The sequence below is a fragment of the Amblyraja radiata genome, chromosome 12 (assembly GCF_010909765.2).
Source record: "Amblyraja radiata isolate CabotCenter1 chromosome 12, sAmbRad1.1.pri, whole genome shotgun sequence".
NCBI classification, from domain to species: Eukaryota; Metazoa; Chordata; class Chondrichthyes; order Rajiformes; family Rajidae; genus Amblyraja; species Amblyraja radiata.
In genome coordinates this window covers 33,224,334-33,249,061 of record NC_045967.1, presented here as the reverse complement: position 1 = coordinate 33,249,061, position 24,728 = coordinate 33,224,334, and the positions used below count along the sequence as shown (strand labels likewise).

Here is a 24,728-nt window from a genome sequence, read left to right as displayed (position 1 = left end):
GCCCCGAGTACCGACGAGTGGCCATTACTGTAAATCTCCGAGTTCGAATCAGGGCAAACTCTTGAAAGCTCTTGGAATGAACTCATACCGTGGGACAGGGCTTTGATTCTTAAACTGTAGCCCCTGGTGCTGGACTCCCCCAACATTGGGAGCGTTTCCTGCCTCTGGCGTGTCCAATCCCTTAATAATCTTATATGTTTCAATAAGATGTCCTCTCATCCTTCTAAATTCCAGTGTATAAAAGCCCAGTTGCTCCATTCTTTAAACATATGACAGTCCGGCCATTCCGGGAATTAACCTGGTGAACATACGCTGCACTCCCTCAATAGCAAGAATGTCCTTCCTCAAATTTGGAGACAAACTGAACACAATACTCCAGGTGTGGTCTCATTATGGCCCTGTATGGCAGAAGAACCTCTATGCTCCTATACTCAACTCCTCTTGTTATGAAGGCCTACATGCCATTAGCTTTCTTCACTGCATGCTGTACCTGCATGCTTACTTTCAGTGACTTTCAGAACAAGGGCACCCAGATCTCGTTGTATTTCCCCTTTTCCTAACTTGACACCATTCAGATAATAATCTGCCTTCCTGTTATTGCCACCAAAGTGAATAACCTCACATTTATCCACATTAAACTGCATCTGCCCACTCACCCAACCTGTCCAAGTCACCCTGCATCCTCGAAGCATCCTCCTCACAGTTCACACAGCCACCCAGCTTTGTGTCATCTGCAAATTTGCTAATGTTTCATTGTTCTTTATCTCTCCACATCATCGTCTATATCTCTGGTTTCCCTTATCCCTAACCAGTCTGAAGAAGGGTCTCAACCCGAGACGTCACCCATTCCTCCTCTCCAGTTACTCTAGCTTCTTATGTCTATCTTCAATCAAACCTAATGCAACATGCTGCAATTGTGAGAGTTATCTGGCCTGGATGTGTATACCACTTACCTAAAGATAATTTAATCACAATCCTTTTATTTTAATGTTAGACTGGATGACATTGTGAGAATATTATGTATTGATATCAGTTAGCACATGGTTAATTGTCAAAACAATGATAGGAAGCAGTGCTAATATTAACAGTTTGAATAAACATCACTATTCAACGTACATTTAAACTATGCTTTAAAATACATCAGGGATTATAGGTCTGCTCAATATAAAATTAATTACTACCCACAGCCATTCCAAACATGTAATGGGCCTGCAAATTTAAAATAGTTTTGCAACCCAACTTGACTCAGTTAGTTGCTCTGGGACTGGTTTGGGTAACAAGGCTTCACTGTGAAGCTACGCATTTGAAAAATAGGACTCGCTTCCAGTACAACCTACACTCTTTGAACTATTTGCTGGAAATCAACGACATTGCATCCCATTCCACTGGGACAGTCCATGAAGTGCATGCCTACCTTGAGTACGTAACAATTATTTGAATTGTAGCCTGACCTGATCTTGGGTTGGGTTGCCAGATATATAAGAGAGCGATTTTAAAATTAAAATTTACATATGATGGTTGCAAACTGATAGTTTAATTTTGCTTTTAACTTTTAGCATCAGGAACCCTGTGATACTTATTCCTATTGGAGAACTGATACTTATTCTTATGATTTTTCCCTTTTGAAAACTCCAACAATAATTGAAATCTGAAAGAATTGGGCAAAAGAACAGTGCCCTCCATAATGTTTGGGACAAAGACCCATCATTTATTTATTTGCCTCTGTACTCCACAATTTGAGATTTGCAATAGAAAAAAATCACATTTGGTTAAAGTGCACATTGTCAGATTTTAATAAAGGCCATTTTTATACATTTTGGTTTCACCATGTAGAAATTACAGCAGTGTTAATGCATAGTCCCCCCATTTCAGGGCACCATAATGTTTGGGACACAGCAATGTCATGTAAATGAAAGTAATATTTTGTTGCATATCCTTTGCATGCAATGTCTGCTTGAAGTCTGCGATTCATGGACATCACCATTTGCTGGGTGTCTCCTCTGGTGATGCTCTGCCAGGCCTGTATAGCAGGCATCTTTAGTTTATGCTTGTTTTGGGGGCTAGTCCCCTTTAGTTTTCTGTTCGTCCTATCAAAGGCATGCTCAATTGGGTTCAGATCGGGTGAATGACTTGGCCACTCAAGAATTGACCATATTTTAGCTTTGAAAAACTCCTATGTGCTTTAGCAGTATGTTTGGGATCATTGTCTTGCTGCAGAATGAACCGCAGGCCAATGAGTTTTGAGGCATTTGTTTGAACTTAAGCAGATAGGATGAGTCTATACAATTCAGAATTCATTATGCTATTATCATCAGCAGTTGTATCATCAATGAAGATAAGTGAGCCAGTACCTTCAGCAGCCATACAAAGACCCATCAGAAGCAAATAAATAAATGATAGGTCTTTAAAAATTTAAAAATTCACATCTCTATTGGAGAATTCTTAGTTGTCGATTGGGTTCTTTTGTAGCAAATCTCTGGAGGGCAGGGCAACCCAGACCTGCCTTTTGCTTTTTATTATCTGTATGGATGAACATCAGATTTTCTTGTCTGATTAATGCCATATTTAAAAATAGCTTTGTAAATTTGACATGACTTGCAAAGCCATTATTCCTCTAGGTATTACATCATCCTCATAACTCTTATTTCATATGATACATCGTCTTTTGCATCAAAAAAAAGCATTATCTTAAAATCAGAGCAGAAGGTACTGGAAATACTCACCAGGATAGGTGGAATATGTGGAAATAGAAATAGAGTTAACATTTCATTCCTTCCCATTTCTGATGATCTAAAATGGAAAGAACTGGGATGCAAAGAAAGGAAGTTTGTGGCACTTTGTAAGCAAAAATTTTTTAAATATCGATGTCCTCCGTTACATGATGGAGCTCAAGAACTCAACAAAGTATGACATGTATATGAAATGTTTATCAATATAATAGCCAACATCAATGTGTGTCCTAAAGAATGTTGTTCTCCTTTTCTCAACATCAGGTGTAGAAGATGCATTCAGTTTTACATCAAAAGTAATGACTGTATCTTTTCACAAGTATTCCCCTGGATTTTTCCCAGGTAGGTCTGCCTTTCTCTCAGTCCTGATTACAGCATTTTCTTTTATCAGACATTTTTATGATTTGTGGTTATTTTCAAAGGGACGGGAGATGTGACGGATATTGGAATGGGGAAGGGAAGAAATTACACTGTGAATGTCCCGTTGCAAGATGGCATTCAAGATAACCGATATTATCATGTATGTGAAAGGTAGGAACTGCTGTGGAAATCAGTCAAATTCTGATCAAATCAGAAAAACTTTTTGTTAAATGTTATCATTGGAGTGGAGTATCCCTAACTTTTAACTGCAATATTTCATATACTTTTAGGTAATTTGTTTAACTTCAGTCATAATGAATACCCAATATCTGCTGTCTGAAATCAGTTGACAATAAAATGGGGTCAGTTTTATCCAGGAAGAGGAGATTGTTTCGGGTCGGAACCCTTCTTCATACTGCATCTATACATAACTAAAACTCTGATCTTGTTATCTTCCGGTTTTGCGGTCATTCTATTTGCGCAAAAACGGTAAACGATAGCACTACGATTTTTCGCCAGCTTACTCACCGTTCTGTGCTGCGATTGCACCAAGTTTCGTTCCGATCGGTGGAAGTTGGGTAAGAGTTATCAAGGTTTAAATATCTTTAAAAACGCGCGTGCACAGATCGATTGCCTCTCCTGCCATTCAGAGCCGTGCGGATTGGTCCCTTCTAGTGTCACTCCACGGGACGGTCCGCCCCTTCCTGCGCCATCGCGTCTTTACTGCAGCTGCGGGAGGCTCTGGATGACCGGCGGAGCGCTCCAACCGGACACAATTTTCAGAGAGAGGGAACGGAAACAACCCGACCCGACCCAATACGACCCAGCCCAACCCAGCTCGGCACGGATTCGGAGATGGCGCCGATGTCGCCAAATGGAAAGCGGAGACTCTGATCACGGCGGAGGAGAACAGCCAGCGAAGCGACCAGCGGCCAGTGACCAGCGCCCGCTATGAGTCACTGCCATCGCACCGCCAACCCCATCCCCTCTGGTCCACCTCACTGGCTCCTGTTCCCCGCCACACTGATACCACACTCTCCCCATGGCTCTTCCCCCGTCTTTTCTCCAAGCTCTCACCCCCCTGCCCCCACACCCGCCAACACACCACTCCCCCCACACACCACTCCCCCCACACACCCCTCCCCCACACACCCTCCCCCCACACACCCTCCCCCCACACACCCCTCTCCCCACAAACCCCTCTCCCCACACACCCCTCCCCCCACACAACGCTCCCCCCAAAATCCCCCCCACCCCTCTCCCCCCCACCCACACATATCCCCTCCGTCACACCCCTTCCCCCCCCACAACCCCTCTGCCCACACATACCCCCATCCCACACACCACTCCCTCCCACACACCCCTCCCCCCCACAACCCCTCCCTGCCCACACACACCCCTCTCCCACACACAGCCCTCTCCCACACACATTCCTCTGCCACAACCCCCCACCCCTCCAACACATCCCCACAATGCCCCCCCTCACAATGCCACAACCCCCCCTCCCCCAACCCTCCCCCTCCCCCAAAACCCCCCCACATTCCCCCCTCTCCCCCACAACACCCCGCCCACACAAAGCCCCCCCTCAACACACCCCGCCCACACACACACCCTTCCCCCACATCCATCCTCCCCCCCCCCTTCGCAAACCCCTCCCACCCACATACACACCTCCCCTCCCACCACACACTGCCCTGTGGTGACTGGCACCCAACGGGTCCCACTTAGTCTAGTTTATATATAAATGACTTGGACGTAGACGGATTGGTTAGTAAGCTTGCAGATGATATATCAAGATCTGGTTACCCCATTACAGGAAGGATGTGGAGGCTTTGGAAAGGGTGCAGAGGAGGTTTACCAAGAAATGCCTGGTTTAGGGCATATTAACTACATGGAGAGATTGGACAGACTTGGATTGTTTTGTCTGGAACGCCGAAGGTAACGGATTGAGCTGATAGAATAGAAGTACATAAAATTATAAGTGGCATAGAAAGAGTAGCCGGTCAGAATCCTTTTCCTAAGATGGAAACATCAAATACTTGGCTATAAGTTCCAAGGGGCAAAGTTTAAAGGAGATATGCGGGTTGGGTTTTTTTACACAGGATGGTGAGTGCTTGGAACTCACTGCTGGGAGTGTTGGTTCTACTAGATACATTAGTGACATTTAAAAGATTCTTGGATAGGCGTATGGATATTTGCAAAGAATGGAGGAATATGGTTTATGTGCAGGTAGATAAGTGATGGTCTTGGCGTCACGTTTGGCAGAGGCATAGTGGGCCAAAGGGCCTGTTCTTGTGCTATACTGTTCTATATTCCTAAATGTGAATTTGAATAAAATAAAATGGCAGGAAACAGTAAGCTCAGGGTTGCCCCACCAGACTGGACGCAGGCTTCCCAGTAATTTTCACCATAAATCTGAGCTTCTGCCTGATCATAATGTAATAACAAGCAACTGCAGATGCTAGTTTATACCAAAGATAGACACAAAATGCTGGAGTAACTCAGCACTTCAGGTAGCAGGTTAGTCTGGAGAAAATGGATAGTCTGAAGAAAATTCTGACCCAAAACATTACCTGTCCATTCTTTCTAGAGATACCATCTGACCTGCTGAGTTGCTCCAGCATTTTGTGTCTTTGTCTACCTGATCATGTTATGATAATTCTAAGTGCTCTCCCATCATCCCCATAATAATGTCTACCAACAATTTCCTGACAAGTGATGTTCAAGCAAGTGACCATCTTAATGCTTTCTCCCTCTTTTCTTAATCTAATAATCGGTCTTTTCCTGTCCACTGGAATCATTACAAAATCTTTTGAAAGATGATACCAATGCTTTCACTTTTTCTGTAAAAATTCCAGATCCCAAAGATGTTGGCCATCAGATCCAGGGTGTTTGTTGGTTGTTGGTACCTTTGTTTTCCTGATATTTTTTCGCTAGTGATACTGATTATTGTAAGTTCCCCACTTTATTTTCTTGTATTTCATTTTCATTTATTTTTATTTCTAATATATAGAAACAGGCCATTCGGCCTGTCAAATCTTTGCCAGCTCTACATGAAATTCCTTTGATCGTATTCCACCACTTCACATATGCCCGTTAATTCTCCAATATCTAGAGTATGGGTAATTTATAATGACAATTAGCCTAATAACTATTATCTCTTTGGAATCGGGGAGGACACGAGCATTTGGGAGAGACCCATGTGGTCCTAGGAAGGATGTATATTAATCCAGACAGACAGTACCGAAGGTCAGGATCAAACAGTTTGCCACAGCTGTGAGGCCTCAGCATTATCCGCTGTGCCTTTGTGCTGTCCTTGCAACCACAACATTTTTGGTACAGTTTTAATCTTTTTAATGTGAAGACACCACTTATTTAACATCTCCTAAATTTCCTTATTCTAATTTTCACTTCTAAAATTTGAACTTCTATGTTTGCTACACTTTTTTCTCTTTTGCAATTGTGTAGAAGCTTTGTTTATTTAAAAAAAAATTTAATTCTTTATTTCGAACAGAATAAAATGCAAGTGTGAAACAGCATACAAAAAAAACAAAACAAGAATATTTATAAAGTGTCATAAACAATATCTATAAATAAATGAAATCGTATGTGTCTGAAAAGGAGCAGGAAGAAGCCAAAGTTTATTAATTCCCACCCCTTATTCAACTGCTTATAATTGTCTTATACAAATTTAGCAGCTATATGTACACTATATGTACACCAGCAGCTGTATGTACACCAAATTATTTACATTTATACACTAATCAAATATTTACAAAGCCATACAAAAAAAAAGTGAGTTGTTATCTCCCAGAACTAAATTGTGATGATGATCCCTCCTTGTTCATGCTGCCCTTATTGCTCTGTCAGGGATGCCTCCAATTTTATTATTCTGAGCAAGATTTTAATATTGATAATGGAGATTAAAAGATAGCTTGCTAACATTGTACAATGCTTTACCCAATCTTGTACATATTTATGGCCATTACGGAGTATTTAGGACTATTTCAAAGGTGGAGTTATCAGATCATTTTCTTACAGGTATGAAATTTGTGTTAATATAGTGGAAGTAGTACACATTTTTTTGTAATATTAACAGTTAACTTCCCAATGGCCTAGATTTGTCATTTCCATAAATATACAAAATATTCAGGCTTTACTGTGACCTGGCAGTAAATCAACTCTCTTTTATTCAAGTCCAGCTCTCTGTTGATATTGGCATCAGAAGCTAGCTTTGATAATCTGTAATCATGAAGATTCCGATGTGAACATGAACAGTTCTTCTCATGTGGGATCAACCCAGGCAAGAAAATCAGACTGCAAAGAGCCGATAACATCAGATATTGAAGCAGCAAGATGACAACAGTGCGCTCTGTAAAGTTCCTTTTAGATTTAGGTTTAGGTTTATTATTGTCACTGAGATACAGTAAAAAGAATTGTTTTGCATGCTATCCATTCAAATCATATAATACAATATATAAATTCAATCAAGCTAAACTGAAGTACAATAGGTAGAATGAAGGGAACGATACAGCATGCAAATTGTAGTTTGTAGTATTGTACCGCCACAGTTCCAGACACAAAGTTCAATGCCCCCAATGAGGTGGAAGAGAATCAGACTGACTCCTAATTTATGGAAAGACCATTCAAAGTCTGATAACAGAGGTTGTTCCTAAGTCTGATGGTATGTGCTTTCAAGCTTATGTGTCTTCTGCCATTGGGAGCAGGGAGGAGGAGGAGGAATGACCAGGACTTGCTTTCCCAAGGTGCATGAAGTGTAGATGGACATCTACATCCACAACTCTGCAATTTTTACAGTCTTGGGAACAGCTGTTCCCAATCAAGCAGTGATGCAACCTGACAGTATGCTTCCTATGGTGCTCCCAATGTCAGTGTCATTGGACACATGCCACATTTCCTCAGTGTGCCATCTTGGCTGTTGCTTCCTTGTGGTTGGTCCACAACAGATTGTTGGTAATATTTACACCAATGAATTTGAAGCTCTCGCATTTCCAGTTTGGCATCATTGATGCTGGTTGGGGCATGTACTCCACAACACTCGCTGAAGTCAATATCTAATTAAATAAAGTATCAAAGTACTTTACAGGAGAGTTTTAAAACAATAAATTGACTCTGAGTAGCAGCAATGTTTGAACACCTGACAAAACACATGGTTAAATACATGACATGGTTAAATATTTTTAATGTGATAAGTGAAAATGAATGCCTGATGGTCAACACAGACTTAGCAGGCTAAAGGGCTTATTTTCAAGCTGTATAATTATGGTTTAATAATGAATTCACTCCAGCCTTGGACATTGAGCTGCAGTATATAGATGTTGCTTGTCCGTGTACATGCGAGGAGGCTGACTTCCACGTTATTAACTGAAAAATCCGAGAAACCCATATAATGTTTATCAGATACCACACAATTGGAGTAAAGCCAGTGGCAACCACAAGAAATGTATTAAAAAATAATTGAGAGGTGTAACGTCACATATTATGGGAATTGGTAGATTTGGGGAAATAATTTGACCATGAGGATAAGAATTTAAATATCTAGGATCAGGTGTCAATGTAGAACAGAGAATGGAAACATTTTCTTATTTCAGAGTATTCTCAATTGGGAAGTGGAGAAAAACAGAATTTTTTTTGTAATAAAAATGAGGCAAGAGTAGTGATATATCCCTTTCAAAGGTAATCTGCAGAGCATTTATTTTGCTTGTTCTTTCAACAAATGTCATCAATAGTCGTTGAATAGAAATGTCACTAAACTATGGATTCACTAAGACTTTTATGCCTTAATGAAAACCCCCTTTGTGAAAGAAGCATCCCTCCATTTTGGCAAACCACAAAATTGATAGCACTTCCTAGAAATCTTGATCCTTTACTGTAGAGCTCACTCCAACAAAGAAACTCTTCAGTTTTTTTCCTCTTGCTTTTTCTTTTAAGACTGGTGATAAGGAATGAAAACCATTGGTAACGAATTGTCTTATCTAGTATTCACTGAACAGCTAAAGCATCAACTTCGGTTTGTAGGAAAGATAAGAGTAAAACAGTCATGGAGAAACAATGTTGGCCTTACGAATGTGAAGCTGAGCGTATGCCTGTTTGTCTTTATCTCAAGCCCTACTGCTGCTCTTAACACCAACATTGTTACATAGTTGAAGGAATAGACATTACTAAACGCTTCCGGTTAGTTGGCATGGAAACACAAGCCATTATTTAAATATCTGCTTTTTGGATTTACATTGGGTTAGTTTTTCTATTGTGTCTCTTCATGCTGTGCCTAACAGGTTTGTATAACCAATCACATACAACCTAAAAGATCTGGGTCTTTAAGGGAGACTGTTGATACAAGGTGGCATAGTTATCAGTCTACCATTTTTTCTTTCTTGGGTTTGTTCCTTCATTGTGGCACCAAGCTCAGAGACTGATTGATCAACATGAAGACTGAAAGATATTGGAAGCTTGTGCTACATTAGTGCATGGATAGTGCTAGAGAAATATCAAAGCATGGAGTGGAGTGGAGAAGGAACAAGTTGAAAAGAGGTTGAGGAACAGTCATTGTTGGAAACATGAAGGAGAATCAAAGTAACTGAAGAAGGTAGAATTAAAGAAGCTAATCAATACCATTGTTGGTTATTTTTCCAAGTGGTTCTTCTGGTGCAAATATTGAAAAAAAACTGCAGGTGCTGGAAATCCGAAATAAAAACAAAAAATGCAGGAGGTACTCAGCAGTTGGAGCAGCATCTATGAAACAGGGTGACCTTTTCATCAGAACTGGAAAAGTGAGGAAAAAGAATGTTTTACATTGAATAGAAAGGGAAGACGTGAGAAGAACATAGAGAATGCCCTGCAGGTGGTTGCAGGTAGTGGAAGCAGGTAGGGAGACTGACAAAAACCTCCAGGAACTGCACGGAAACGTTGGGTCGGGCGCAAAGTCTCCAGAGGTTTCCGTTTAGGTTTCCTAAGTGGGACAGGGGCATAAGGTAATCCAGATCTTGAATTTTTTTTAAGTTTTATTTAGATGGTGGAGCAGAATATATATATAGAAATGCTGAGTATTTCCAACATTCTGTTGCAGTTATGTGGCAGTTTTTCTGGAACTGCTGTTTTCTGCATCTCAGTTCCAGCATTATTTTTGTTCTTCTACTGTTACTCATTTTTTTCTATTTAAATTTCCAGGCAGATCAGCAATGATTAACAGGCATTTATTTACCACCCTTTCTTAGATGGCAATTTTGTCATCAGGACTCTTCTTGAATGCTAACCCACTAAAGTTAATATTTTACCTCTCTTCACCCCTTTTCCTTTTAACCTACTTAAATACACTTGTTTTAATACTTTTCCACTTCTGAAGATAAGTCATAGGCCTGAAATGTTTTTCTCTTCAGGTCCTACCAGATCTACTCAAAGCCATTCTTTGTTTTTATTTTTGGAAATAAGAAATATATATTTGCCCAGTTACTAACAAAAGGTTGAAGCCTAAGCTTTCATTAAGGGCATTTCAAAGTTAGAATGGAATTTACACTCTTCCTATAACATACTTTGCCAAAGGCTTGAAAAAAATACAGAAAATATTGGGATCCAAGTAAAATCATGAGATGTGAATGAAACTAATGTTTAGACTACAATTATAATCAAGGTCACGGTAGAATCTCCCGTAAATAAATAGCTTGTAATTGATTGTGCATTCGGTGCTCTAAAATGTCTGCAGAAAAATAAATTGCCCCCAAATAAGTATTTAATAATAAGTGTGCAGCACATTACTACTTCAGTATAGTCCCTCCTTCAAATAATATTTGGTGTTGGCTGTGCACCAAGATACAGAGAAAAGCTATCTGTGCCATTGAGTCAAATGATACTCTGCACGAGTACAATCAAGCCATTAGCAACTGCAACAGGTCATGCAGAAAGAAAAATGACCAGAATGCAGAATATAGTGTTACAGTATTATAGCATTACAGTTACTGATAAAGTGCAAAACAAAAGTGCAACGGCCAAAATAAGGTCGGTTGGGAGACAGGAACCATAGCCTTAGACCCTTCAATAGTCTAATAACAGCAGGAAAGAAGCTGAAATGACCAGGTTGTAAATGGTCGCCTATTATGTTGACTGCTTTCCTGAGACAATGTCAAGTGTAGATGCAGTCGATTGGGGTGTGAGGGGAGGCTTGTTTATGTGATGGACTGGGCAACATCCATAATTCTTTGCAATTTCTTGCGGTTTGTGGCAGAGCTATTGCCAAAGCAAGCTGTGATGCATACCAATAGGATGATTTCTTTGGTGCAAGAGTCGTTGGAGACAAGCTGAGCTTCCTTTGTCTTCTGAGGATGTAAAGGCTGTAACTTCAATGTGTTTGGACCACGGCAAATTGTTGGCGATATTTACATCTAGGAATTTAAAATTCTCAACCATCAACTTCGACACCATTGATGCTGATTAGGGTATTCACCTTGTTCCCTGAAGTCACTCACTAGTACCTTTGTCTTACTGACAATGAGGGAGTGGTTGTTATCTTAACACCTTGTTACTTAGCTCTCTATCCACTTCCTGTACTCCATCTCATTTTCGAGAATGATGACATCATCATTGGAATACTTGCAATGCAGCAGTGCTGAGAATTATTGTGGAGGATGTTTTGTCACCTTACCTGATTGATATGTGGTCTATGGATCAGGAAGTCAAGGGTCCAGTTACAGAGGGGGTTGCAGACTCCTAGGTCCAAAGGTTTGGAGATGAGTTTGATTGGGATTATGATGTTGAAGGTGGAGCTATAGTCAACAAATAGGGGGCTGATATAGATGTTATCTAGATGTTCCAAGGATGTGTAGGGTGAAGGAGATGGTGTCTGCCATAGACCTTTGTGACAGTAGACAAACTGCAGTGGATCAAGGCTATCTGGGAGGCTGCAGTACAACAAAACCAACTTCTCAAAGCACTTCATGGTGGTGGACAGCAGCCATAAAGGTACATTCTCTTGCTTTTCGTTGCCATTGGGATGATATTGGTCTAAAATCAGGATGGAATCTCGGAATGGAGTAGGGAGAGGTAAAACAACAGCTGGTTGTGTAGGTCCTGAGGACACAGCCAGGGATTCAATTTGGGCCTTCTGCAGATTCACTCAGGAAGGCCAAACTGACAGGCACACCCAAGGCTATCCGGACAGATGATGTATTCCACTGACCTTCTGTTCAAGGTGAGCATAGAATGTATTGGGCTTGTCAGGGAATGACATATTTAATTATGACTTGCATTGCTTCAAACAAAAGCAGTATTATTATAATGCCGCTTCTAACTATTTACTATGCAGTCCCAGAAAAGAACACCAGCACAATTCAAATGTCATCACCTAGGAGTGCAAAAGCTGCTGTGGGGTTGAGAGAAATGCTGCAGGGGAGAGCCATTACAGCATTTGCATTTCTGTGCATCCTACCCCAGGGTTAACTACCTGATCAAATTCATCTGCCATAACTTTCCCAAGCTTGTGCCACTGTTAAGTGATCATTGCATTAATATAACATTGTTATCTCATTAATTATATTCTCTTAAAAACACTTATTGTTAGACTGAACTCTTGGGATTGTATATGAACACAAAGTAGTGAGTCAGCAGAATTACGAGGTGGATTCTTAGAGCACCTTATGATCGAGCCTACTAGGAAAAGGCAATTCTGTATTTGTTGTGTAACGAACCGGATTTGAATAGCAAGCTTAAGGTAAATAATTCTAGGCAGTGACCATAATATGATATATTTCAACCTGCAGATTGTCGGTATTACTGTTGAGTAAAGTTATCTACACAGGCATGAAGTAGGAACTGGCTAAAGTTGATTGGAAAGGAAGCCTGCCAGAAAAGACAGTAGAGCAGCAATGGCAGGAGTTTCTGGGAGTTATTACCAAAATGCGGGATCTTTACATCTCAAAGAGGAAGAAAGATTCTATGTGGGGAATTAGGTGACCGTTGCTGACAAAGGAAGTCAAAAACAGCACAAAACTGAAAAGAGAAGGCATATAATATTGCCAAGATTAGTGGGAAGCTAGATGTTTAGGAAGCTTTTTTTTAAAAACAACAGAAGGTAACTAAAAAGGCAATAAAGGAGACAAACGGTAAAATATGGAGGTAAACTCGCCAATAATATCAAAGAGGATAGCAAAAGTTTATAAATAAATAGATCGGATATATAAAGAGTAAATGAGAAGCAAGTGGACATCAGATTCCTGGAAATTGACGTTGGAGAAGTAGTAATATTGAATACGGAAATGGCAGATGAATTGAATACGGTTTTTGCATCAGTCTTCATAGCAGAAGGCACCAGCAACTTGTCAGAAATTCAAGAGAGTCAGTGGGCAGAAGTTAATAGAGTTGCTATTACTAAGGAGAAGGTACTGGGGAAGGTCTGAAGGTGGATGACTAGAAGGACTAATTCCCAGGGTTCTGAAAGAGGTAGATTTTGAGATTGTCGAGGCATTAGTTGTAATCTTTCAAGAATCACTAGAGTCAGGAGTGGTCCCAGAGCACTGGAAAATTGCAAACGTTACTCTGCTGTTCAGGAAGGGAATGAGGCAAACGAGGGGAAACTTTAGGCCAGTTAGTCTGACGTCAGTGGTTGGTAAGATTTTAGAGTCCATTATTTAGGATGTGGTTTCTGAGTACATAGAAGCACATGACAAAATAGGCCAAAGTCAGCATAGTTTTGTGAAGGGGAAATCTTGCCTGACAAATCTGTTGGGATTCTTTGAGGAAGTAACTAGCAGGATAGACATAAGAGAGGCAGTGGATGTTGGTTACTTGGATTTTCAGAACGCCCTGGACAGGTTGCGAGAGTGGGCAAAGAAGTAGCAGATGAAATACAGCGTGGCAATGTGTGTGGTCACGCACATTGGTTGTAGGAATAAAGGTGTAGACTACAACATGAGGAGAGGATTCAGAAATTGGAGGCGCAAAGGGATTTGGGCGTGCTGGTGCAGGATTTCCAAAAGATTAATTTGCAAGTTGAATCGGTAGGCAAATGTCATGTTAGCATTCATTTCAAGAGGACTGGTATATATAATGCTGAGGCTTTATAAGACCCTGATCAGGTGGCATTTTGGGTATTATGAGCAGTTTCGGGCCCCATATCTGAGAGATGTGCTAGTTTTGGAGAGGGTCCAGGGGAGGTTTACGAGAATGATCCCTGGGATGATTAGGCTAATGTATGATGAGCTCTGGGCCTGTACTCACTGCAGTTTTGAAGGATGAGGGAGACCTTATTGAATTTACCGAATAGTGAAAGGCCTGGATAGAGTGGATGCAGAGAGGGTCTTTGCACTAATGGGAGAGTCTAGGACCAGAGTGCACAGCCTCAGAATAAAGGATGTACCTTTAAAAAGGAGATGAGGAGGAATTTCTTAACTCGGAGGGTGGTGAATCTATGGAATTCATTGCCACAGACGGATGTGGAGATCAAATCATTGGGTATTTTTAAAACAGAGATTGACAGGTACTTGATTAAAAAGGGTGTCAAGGGTTACATGGAGAAGGCAAGATCAGCCATGATTGAATGGCAGAGTAGACTCGATGGGTCGAATTCTACTCCTGTGACATGAGCTTAGTTGCCCTTGATATCTCAGCTAAATCCAAATAATAGTATCCATTGTACTTCTAATTCTCGCGAAACCATTCATCAATGGTCACTATGTGGACGTTTGAGGTCCAGTCGATGTCACATTGGTATTGTATTGTATGATTATATGACTGCTGGAGGAACTCAGCGGGTCGAGCAGCATCTGTCGAGAGGGAAAGGAAATGTTCACGTTTTGGGTCAAGAGCTCGCATCAGGACAGGGTTTATACCTAAAAATAGAAAAAATGTCAGGCTCATAGATTGAAAGGAAGTTCCTGGTCCAATTCTGCAATTGCTGCAAATTCATACAGGGATGATTATGAATGTAGGCAAAATAAATTCTGAATTAAGTAGCACAAAAAAGGGCTATGTGATCCAATTTCTAAACTAAAGAGCAAATATTTGGAAATTAAATAATGAATAATCGTTAACAATTGTTGTTTATCCACAATTAAATATAGTATTTTAAAATCGCCTTTTCAAAGGCTTATCCCAGTTCATGACACGTCTTCTTGCATGTAAATTATTTTATTATATCTCTGTGTCGCTTCATTAGTACTGTGGCTAGAGATAGAACTTGATATCTGTGTAAATTTTGACAGAGAGCTAAATTTTCTTTAACATAATTCACAATCAATAAAGAAACTTGGAAGTTACCACTGACTATTATTTTAATGGATTTGTTAAAATTGTTAACACTAAATTGATTATGCCTAATGTCACAATTAAGATTTGCAGGCTAACCAGTCCACAAATACTGGAAGATGGATCTTTATTTTTATCCTTTTGATGAGGTTTATCCTGTTAACAGTATTGGCAAGCAATGGATGAAGGAGACAAGATTTCCTTTTCTGCCTTTCATCCTGACTGAATGACAAGAAAGCTAAATGTGAACAGGGCTTTTCTTTCAAGTACTTTTAAATGTAAAAGGTTGAAATTATTAGCAGCTTGTGTTCTTATTAGTGTAATAATGAGTAAATAATGTAGAACTGAATGCATTACTCCTTGATTGAAGCTTTTAAAGCTAATGATCTGTACATTTGCCCTTAAAAATAAGTGATCTCTAGGCACTTAATGAAAGATGATTATTCGGTGTGATCATGAAAACAATTACTGTTCATAATACATTAAGGCACTCTGGTATAGAATAGCCAGAAGGTTAAATTACTTTACTGGATTTCAGAGGAATATAAAATCTCATAAAATATCCATTTAACTGAGAAAAATGACAATTTTAAAACCCATTTCTGTACTTTGTAGTTTGGTTTGAATCCCTGTACAGGTGTGCAACTCCTATACTTTAAATTCCTGAAAGATCTTTAAAGATCTTTTTATTGATGACTAATATACTGGAAGTCAGTGTGGTTCATGGAATGCATCTACAAAAGAGTAGACTATTGATAACAGAAGCAGTGGGCTGCCTAAACATTTAACTGAGCCATCCCTTGAAACTCAGGAGTGCAGCATGAGCTGTAATAGTAAATTTACACAAATAAAATGAGTGTAGAAGTGCTTCTCAATGTTGGAGTAGTGTGTTGGACAGTAGTACATTTCCACAGAGATTTAGGACATGTATTTAGTTCCTGCAAGTTCTTAGTTTTGATTGTTAGAGTTAAAAAATGTGGTAAAGAAGCCAATGACAAGGCACCACGAAATAAGATGAAGCATTCCATTTTCCCTTGTAACGACAGGAGATGCAATACCTATTATTTCACCTTTTTCCTTACCATCATCCAAGGTTTCAAATTGTCTTTCCAGATGAGGCAGCATTCCACGTACTTCCTCACATCTAGTGGACTACATTGGGTATTCACAATGTGTTCTTGTTACACTGGACACCCCAACCTGCATTCAGCTACAGGACCAACCCTGAGCTTTCGGTTTCCTGCCACTTTAATTCCTCATCCCACTTCCATTCTGGCCTTTCAGACTGTGGCCTTTCTGCACAATTAAACGCATCATAGTCCTTTAGGGCATGTTGCGGCTTTCTGGACACGTTATTGAATTTGTAAACTTCAGGTAACTCCCTCTTTCTCTCTATCAGAAGTGATCATTTATTTCTTGTCACCAGTTTGATCTGTTGTTTCTCGTTCCATTGGAATAGATTGGCCAGCAGGCCATGTTCCATAGCCTTGTTTTGAGCAACACATAACACAGACAAAGAAGCATAAAGGGTTAGTAACTGCTACTTTAATTTATCTGATCTCGCCTTATCAGAAATATTACCTCTGTTTTACCCCCACCCCCCAAAAAAACTCTTTGCTGCTAAAAATGATTTTTCTATCTTTCCTAGTTCCGAACCTGAAAAGTTAACTTATCTTTCTACAGATGTTGCCTGACTTGCAATGATGCCAGCATTTTATGTTTTTATAGCAAAATTTACCGTTGATCTTACTACACGTGTCATTGCTGATCAATTTGAGTGAAGTTGATGTAGGTTTGCACCATAGAAATTGTATAGGATCATAAACTAAATTAAGTGGCTGGGGAAAATACATTTTAAGTTGGAATTTTACCCTTGCCATTGGGACAAACAAATAATTTTAATTTTCTAAGACTGTTTTTCCTACCTCTTTGATTTCTCATGTAAGCTCAATATAAATGTCTTGTCACCTGCATACAATTGAATAGAAAACATGGTGAAGTTCCACTATATTTCCCATATTTGTCCCCCATTCAAATGCTTCAACCAATTATTTCAGTGGATCTGTTAACCAAGACTTCTTGCAGTTAATCTAAAATCAACTAATGTGCTCACCAAAAATATAGCCCTGCCTTGTGCATTTTGTTTTAGAGTTCACAGCAAATACCTGTATAGAGTATGTGAGAATAGAAATCATTTAAACAAGCTTAGAAGAACTGAATAGATTTATCTATTAACTATTTGTTTGAGATATCTGAAAGTTCAAATAAAGGGAAAATGTTTTGTAAGAACACTCAACAAAAACATGGAATTTAAAGTATATTTTTTCCCCAAAGTAATAGTTTTAAGAACTTATTGGCTAATTCAGTAAGTGCTTTGCAATTTATCTGCAGGATTTTACATGAAAAGCAGTACAAAAACGGATTCTCTCCTATCTCCCAACCTAACATCTATATAACTAAAAGTCGCATCTTGACCACTTCCTGTCTGCGCTGTATATTGATTTTAGAAAATAACGCTACGATATTTCGCTATGATTTTGGCCATCTTACTCACAGTCCTCCGCTGAGGCAGCCCCGAGGATTGTTCCAATCGATGAAAAATAAAAAAGTTATGAGTGTTTAAAAAATCTTGAGATCAGCTGATTGGTCCTCTCGCCTGTCAGTCACCATGATGAAGGTAACACCCCTTCTGGGGAAGGGCAGAACTATAATACCCCAGATGCCTGAACGTGAGTCAGTCATTCTGGAAGATCGTTAGGGAGAGTCCACAACTGTGATTCTAAACTGTGAATCAACTGTACTGTGAGTCTGCAATGTACTTGCAATAAATGATTTGTTAGCCCTTAATGACAATGCAATGAGTTGTTTGCCAATTTGGTGGCCTGCACTCTGCTTGAAATGCTATGAAATTGAATTTGGTGGCCTGTAGTCTGCTTGATATGCTATGAAATTGAATTTGGTGGCCTGCACTCTGCTTGAAATGCTATGAAATTGTATTTGGTGGCCTGCAATCTGCTTGAAATGCTATGAAATTGTATTTAGTGGCCTGCAGTCTGCTTGAAATGCTATGAAATTGAATTTGGTGGCCTGCACTCTGCTTGAAATGCTATGAAATTGAATTTGGTGGCCTGCAGTCTGCTTGAAATGCTATGAAATTGAATTTGGTGGCCTGCAGTCTGCTTGAAATGCTATGAAATTGAATTTGGTGGTCTGCACTCTGCTTGAAATGCTACGAAATTGAATTTGGTGGCCTGCACTCTGCTTGAAATGCTATGAAATTGAATTTGGTGGCCTGCACTCTGCTTGAAATGATATTTCAAGGAATAGCCATGAGTTAACTGCCAGCCCTGAGTAATTGAGCTGCCAGCCCACCAGCCCTGAATGACTGAGCTGCCAGACCAAGTCCATTTGGCCCACAATGTCCATACTAGCCCTCTGGAAACCAGTCCCTTCAGCCTACAACACCCATACTAGCGCTCCAGAAAGCCCCCCCCCCCCCGGCCACCAGCCACCAATATTGGAATTGGTGAAGAGGTGGAATATTGCTTTGGGGGACCAGCCCTCCCACTTAGTCCAGTTGTTTTTTTTTATAATTTTCAGCTTGGATAGCCTTTGGACTAATTGAAATAAAGAAATAGCATCCAGCTTGAATAAGATACCAATCACCACAAAGGATATAGAGTCATAGAGTGATACAGTGTGGAAACATGCCCTTTGGCCCAATTTGCCCACACCGGCTAACATGCCCCAGCTACACTGGTCCCACCTGCCTGCTCTTGGTCCATATCCCTCCAAACCTGTCCTATCCATGTACCTGTCTAACTGTTTCTTAAATGTTGGGATAGTCCCAGCCTCAACTACCTCATCTGGCAGCTTGTTCCATACACCCACCACCCTTTGTGTAAAAATGTTACCCTTCAGATTCCTTAAATCTTTTCCCCATCACCTTGAACCTTTGTCCTCTGGTCCTCAATTCCCCAACTCTGGGCATCTATGTACCCGATCTATTCCTCTCATGATTTTGGACACCTCTATAAAATCACCCCTCATCCTCCTACACTCCAAGGAATAGAGACCCAACCTACTCAACCTCTCCCTATAGCTCCCACCCTCTAGTCTTGGCAACATCCTCGTAAATCTTCTCTGAACCCTTTCAAGTTTGACAAAATCTTTCCTATAACATGGTGCCCAGAACTGAACACAATATTCTAAATGCGGCCTCACCATCGTCATATACAATATATATATTTTTTGGATTTCAAGAAACTGATATGGGCCATTCCAGATTTTGAACTTGCATTCTTGCATGAATTCTTACATAATTTTATGAAATCCAAAAGTCCAATGTATGTGCATACATTTGGTCTTAGGAACCGCAGAACTAGTTTTCTCTCTCTCTCTCTCTTTTTTTTTTTTTTTTTTTAAATTCCAAGACTTTATTCAACACATCAGAAAATACAACAGATCACGTCATACACAAAACGAAATTACATTATACCAAGTGTCATTATAGTACAACATTACAATCATTATTCACAATACTCTCAACCCCACGCGGTGACCAGCGCCCACGGAATACCTCCAAAGTCCCCGTGAACACCGCATGTTCCCTCTCCAGGGACACACGTGCACGGACGTAGGCCCGAAAGAGGGGCAAGCAGCCGACCCTTGCCTGACCATCCATCGCCTGCTGCCTGGACCCGCGTATGGCCATCTTGGCCAGGCCCAGGAGTAGACCGACAGGTAGGTCCCACCCTCCCACTTGGCTCTCCCCACAACCTGCCTTGTGTCCAAACACAAGAATCGTAGGACTAAAATGTAACCAGAACTTTAGGAACAACCCCTTCAGATATTGATACAGGGGCAGTAGCCTCTCACACTCCATATAAATGTGGAACACAGTCTTCCTCGCCACAGAAAATATAGGCAGCCTCTCGCTCTCTCTCTCGCTCTCGCTCTCTCGCACTCTTTTTCTCAGATACAATCTTTGTTTTGTCCACCTCGCTCAATTTAGACCAGGTTTCACCACTCAATCATGTGATGCTGGAGTATGTGGAACTTTTAGTCAATGACAGTATTGAAAAAAACCCACAGATTTTACTAATGTGTTTAAGTATACCTGCTTGGAGGACTGATTTTTATTTGTTTAAATGTTAGTTTTTTGTATTATTACCAAAGTAGTGGGATCACTGATCCAAATTAACTCAAATTAATGCTAGTGGTGATCCACTTCTCTACGGTTAATCCCATTCTCTTTAATAGTTAGACTTGGTGACTTTGAACAACCAGCAGCCTGTAACACCACCAAGGATATACACCAGGCCAGTGACTGAATTCCTATTTATTGTTATGTTGGGCACTGCAACACTTCTTAACCAGAATCTTGTGATGATAATTGAATCTGTACTGTTGTTATTACAATTGCCTTGAGCAATCGACTTCAGTAATTACTTGCAACCAGTGCTCCATGTTAATGACTCCATCTCTCCGGGTAATTTAGCTGACGTGCATTGTCAGTAACTGTCAGCAGTAATAATTGCTCCCAAACAGTTGTCACGCTGCCATTCAAATACAATGTTTGCAATCAATGCGATAGTTTAAAAGAATTGCTTTGTTAATAGAATTTCCTACTGATGCGGCACAATCATCCTGAATTTATTGTAGTTACAGAAAATATTAAGGGTTAGACCTTCCAAAGTGTTGAACAAGTTTGAATCCTCATGAGAATTTGTTCCGGCAATATATTTCATAAAAATATGCATGTTGCTTATACAATACTGTTTTAATTATGATTTTATATTATTAGACATGGAAATGTTTTATAAACAATACCACGATGAAAAAGATTTGTCGAACCTGTAAACAATTAGTCCTTGAAGGCGGAATGGCTGTGTTTTACACTGGTATAATCCGCTCCAGATGCCAGCATGGAGAAAGGAGGTTTATTGCGTCCAGTCAACTATTAAAAGAATATATTAAGACCATCACTTTGAGGCATATACAGTGGCCTCCATAATATTTGGGACAAAAACCCATCATTTATTTATTTGCGTCTGTACCACAATTTGAGATTTGTAATAGAAAAAAAAATCACATGGGGTTAAAGTGCACATTGTCAGATTTTAATAAAGGCCATTGTTATAGATTTTGGTTTCACCATGTAGAAATTACAGCAGTGTTTATACATAGTCACCCCATTTCAGGGCACCATCAATTTTGGGACACAGCAATGTTATGCAAATGAAAGTAATATTTTGTTGCATATCCTTTGCATGCAATGACTGCTTGTAGTCTGCAATTCATGGACATCACCATTTGCTGGCTGTCTTCTCTGGTGATGCTCTGCCAGGCCTGTATAGCAGGCATCTTTAGTTTATGCTTGTTTTGGGGGCTAGTCCCCTTCAGTTTACTCTTCAGCATATAAAAGACATGCTCAATCGGGTTCAGATCGGGTGATTGACATGGCCACTCAAGTATTGACAATTTTTTAGCTCTTTTGTTGCTTTAGCAGTATGTTTGGGATCATTGTCTTGCTGTAGAATGAACCGCTGGCCAATGAACTTTGAGGCATTTGTTTGAACTTGAGCAGATAGGATGTGTCTATACACTTCAGAATTCATTATGCTACTACCATCAGCAGTTGTATCATCAATGAAGATAATAAGTGAGCCAGTACCTTCAGCAGCCATACATGCCCAGGCCGTAACACCCCCACGATCATGTTTCACATATGAGGTGGTATGCTTTGGATCTTGGGCAAATGGGGTGATTTTGATTGTGTTTTTTGAAGAAATAACCAAAAAGGTTGATGGCAGGACTGTAGACATTACAACTTCAAAGGCCTTTGATAAGGTTCCACATGGCAACTCTGCATGGGATCCAGTGAGAGGTGGCTAACTGGATACAAAAAGTGGTTGTGGAAGATCATTTTTTGGACTGGAGATCTGTAACTTATGGTATGCCTAGGGGGGGGTGCTAGATTCATTGGTATCTTTCTATATCAAGATTTGGATGAAAATGTACAAAGCATGATTGGTAAATTTCCAGAATTACAGGGCGATCTTGATCAGCTGGGCAAATGGACTGAGGAATCGCTAATGGAATTTACTGCAGATAAGTGTGAGGTGTTGCATTTTGGGAAGTCAAACTAGGGCAGAATTGTCATATTGAATGAATTGAATCCTAGGAAGTGTGGTAAAGCAGTGATATTGGAATCCAAGTACATAGTTTTCTGAAAGTGGTGTCACTGGTTGACAAGGCAATGAATAATGTGTAAGGTAATGAATAAGGCTTAAGGCATGCTGGCCTTCATTAGTCAGGAAATTAAGTATAGTCGATGGGGCCTTGTGTTAAGTTATGAAGAGTGCAGAGAAGATGTGCGTGGACTTGAGGGACTAACCAATAGGGAAATGTTGGGCAGGCTAAGTTTTTAATGCCTTGGAGTGCAAGAGACTGAGAAGTGATCTTACAGAGGTGTATACGATCTTGAGGGGTAAAGATAAGATGAATACATAGAGTATTTTTCTCAGCGAAGGAGAATCATTAATTAAAGAGCATAGATTTAAAATGAGAGGGGAAAGATTCAATAGGAACTTGAGGGACAACCTTTTCAGATGGATGATGTTGGGTATATGGAACAAGCTACCAGATGAAGTAATTGAGGCAAGTAAAATAACCACATTAAATATTTGGACTGTACATGGATGGAAAAGATTTAGAGGAATATGGGCCACGCATGGGCAAATGAAACCATTTGGACCTTGGTTAGCATGGAAAAATTGGGCCCAAGGGCCTGTTTGCATGCTCTATGACTCAAGTCTACCACCAGCCTTTTATCACTTTTCTACAGTTTTTGATTGAATATTTTTCATTGTTATTTTATTCTTTCTCATTGAGTGGATCTTTCCATTTGAAATACATTTCTGCTGTGCATTATAATTGTCTACTTGGTGCCTGACTGCTGATCTTTTCTTTAGCCTCTTTTTATTGCCTTATTGAGACACTCTTCCTTCATTTGTTTATTGTTGTCCTTATTTAAGTTGAGAATGCTGGTTTTGGTACTGTGGTGTTCCCCCCCTCAAATTGTACCTTGGATTCTATTGTATGGTGATCTTACTCCTTGGACCATCCTTGACATCTCTCATTAATTGTAACTCTTCGCACATGACCAAAACTAAAAAAGAGCCTCTGCTCAGGTGTGCAACCTATTGTTATAAGAAACAATCCACAAATTCACCTTATGCAATACCCTTGGCAGTCCAGACAATATGCAGATTAAAATCAGCCACAATGTTTGCCCAAGAGCCAATACTTTAGTGATTTATAGAACATTTCCACCCATGTCATCTATCCCTTTAATCCATCCTTTCATCCCTCCATGAACTTGTGTAACTGCTCAACACTGCACTGATACCGTTCTTGATTAACAATGCTACCCCACCTCCTTTCACTTTCTGCCCATTTTTTTGGAGCGTTACTTTTGGAAAATATTATCAGCTGCAACCACATATCTGTAGTAGTTTAAAAAAAAACTCATTTATTTCTATTTGAGTTAGCTTGTTGCAAGCACTGTCAGAATTTTGATAGCCTTAAAGCCCTGTCCCACGTTGCGAGTTCATTCAAGTGCTCTCCCGAGTTAAAAAAAAAAAAAATCAAACTCGTGATAAGCACGGAGAATGAGCGTAGCGGGTAAGTCGGAGCTCGGGGACGTCACTTAGCGGCTTGTACCGCTATCGGCAGGTACTCGGGAAGACTCACTAACAGGAGGTAAGCACGACAAGACTGGTGACGATTTTTTCACACGTTGAAAAATGTCCACGAGAGCCCCGAGTACCGACGAGTAGCCATTACCGTAAATCTCCAAGTTCGTATCAGGGCAAACGCGGGAGAACTCTTGGAATGAACTCGCACCATGGGACAGGGCTATTAAACTTTGACTTTTTACAGTTGTTACTTACACCAGTTCCAATTTCTTATATTTGTGTCCCCTTCTGTCTTGCTTTGCTTTTGACTCCTTCACCACCCTGTGGCACAGGTCTGTCATTTAGTTTTGATTTATTAAGCTTCTCTATCATTTGAACCTTTAACCCCTATAATTAGCTTAAAATCCTGTTAATAGAGCTAATTAGACAGTTCACCAGGACACTGGTTTCCATCATGGTTCAAATGAAGCCCAGCTCAATATAACAGGTCTCTCTACCCCCAGTATAGGACATTCTTACCTGTATGATGCTGCTTTCTGGATACCTGCCCCCACTTCCCTTGATGTTTCACTTTGTCTGAAGTTCAGGCTCCAGCTCATCAGCTCTGGGCTGAAGTGTCTTGAGCTGCCAACACTTGCTGCAGCTACAGGCAGCATGAGCCACAATGGGGTTGAACCAGTTATTA

The 24,728-nt window shown here is 40.3% G+C and overlaps 1 protein-coding gene and 1 long non-coding RNA gene across 3 annotated transcripts in view; one reads left to right on the top strand and one right to left on the bottom strand.

The window, feature by feature from the left end:
• hdac8 (histone deacetylase 8) overlaps window positions 1–24,728 on the top strand; it is an 80,126-nt gene that overhangs the window by 38,860 nt on the left and 16,538 nt on the right. For both annotated transcript variants that reach the window (XM_033030425.1, XM_033030426.1), the window contains 2 exons: window positions 2,994–3,071; window positions 3,152–3,260. In XM_033030425.1, the coding sequence (XP_032886316.1) occupies window positions 2,994–3,071; window positions 3,152–3,260 (187 nt within the window). The remainder of the gene's footprint in view (window positions 1–2,993; window positions 3,072–3,151; window positions 3,261–24,728) is intronic.
• On the bottom strand, window positions 2,185–24,582 carry LOC116979031. The gene is made up of 3 exons (XR_004413621.1): window positions 24,541–24,582; window positions 22,018–22,084; window positions 2,185–2,351 (listed from the first exon to the last, which is right to left on the bottom strand). It is a non-coding gene; the product is annotated as an uncharacterized LOC116979031 (long non-coding RNA).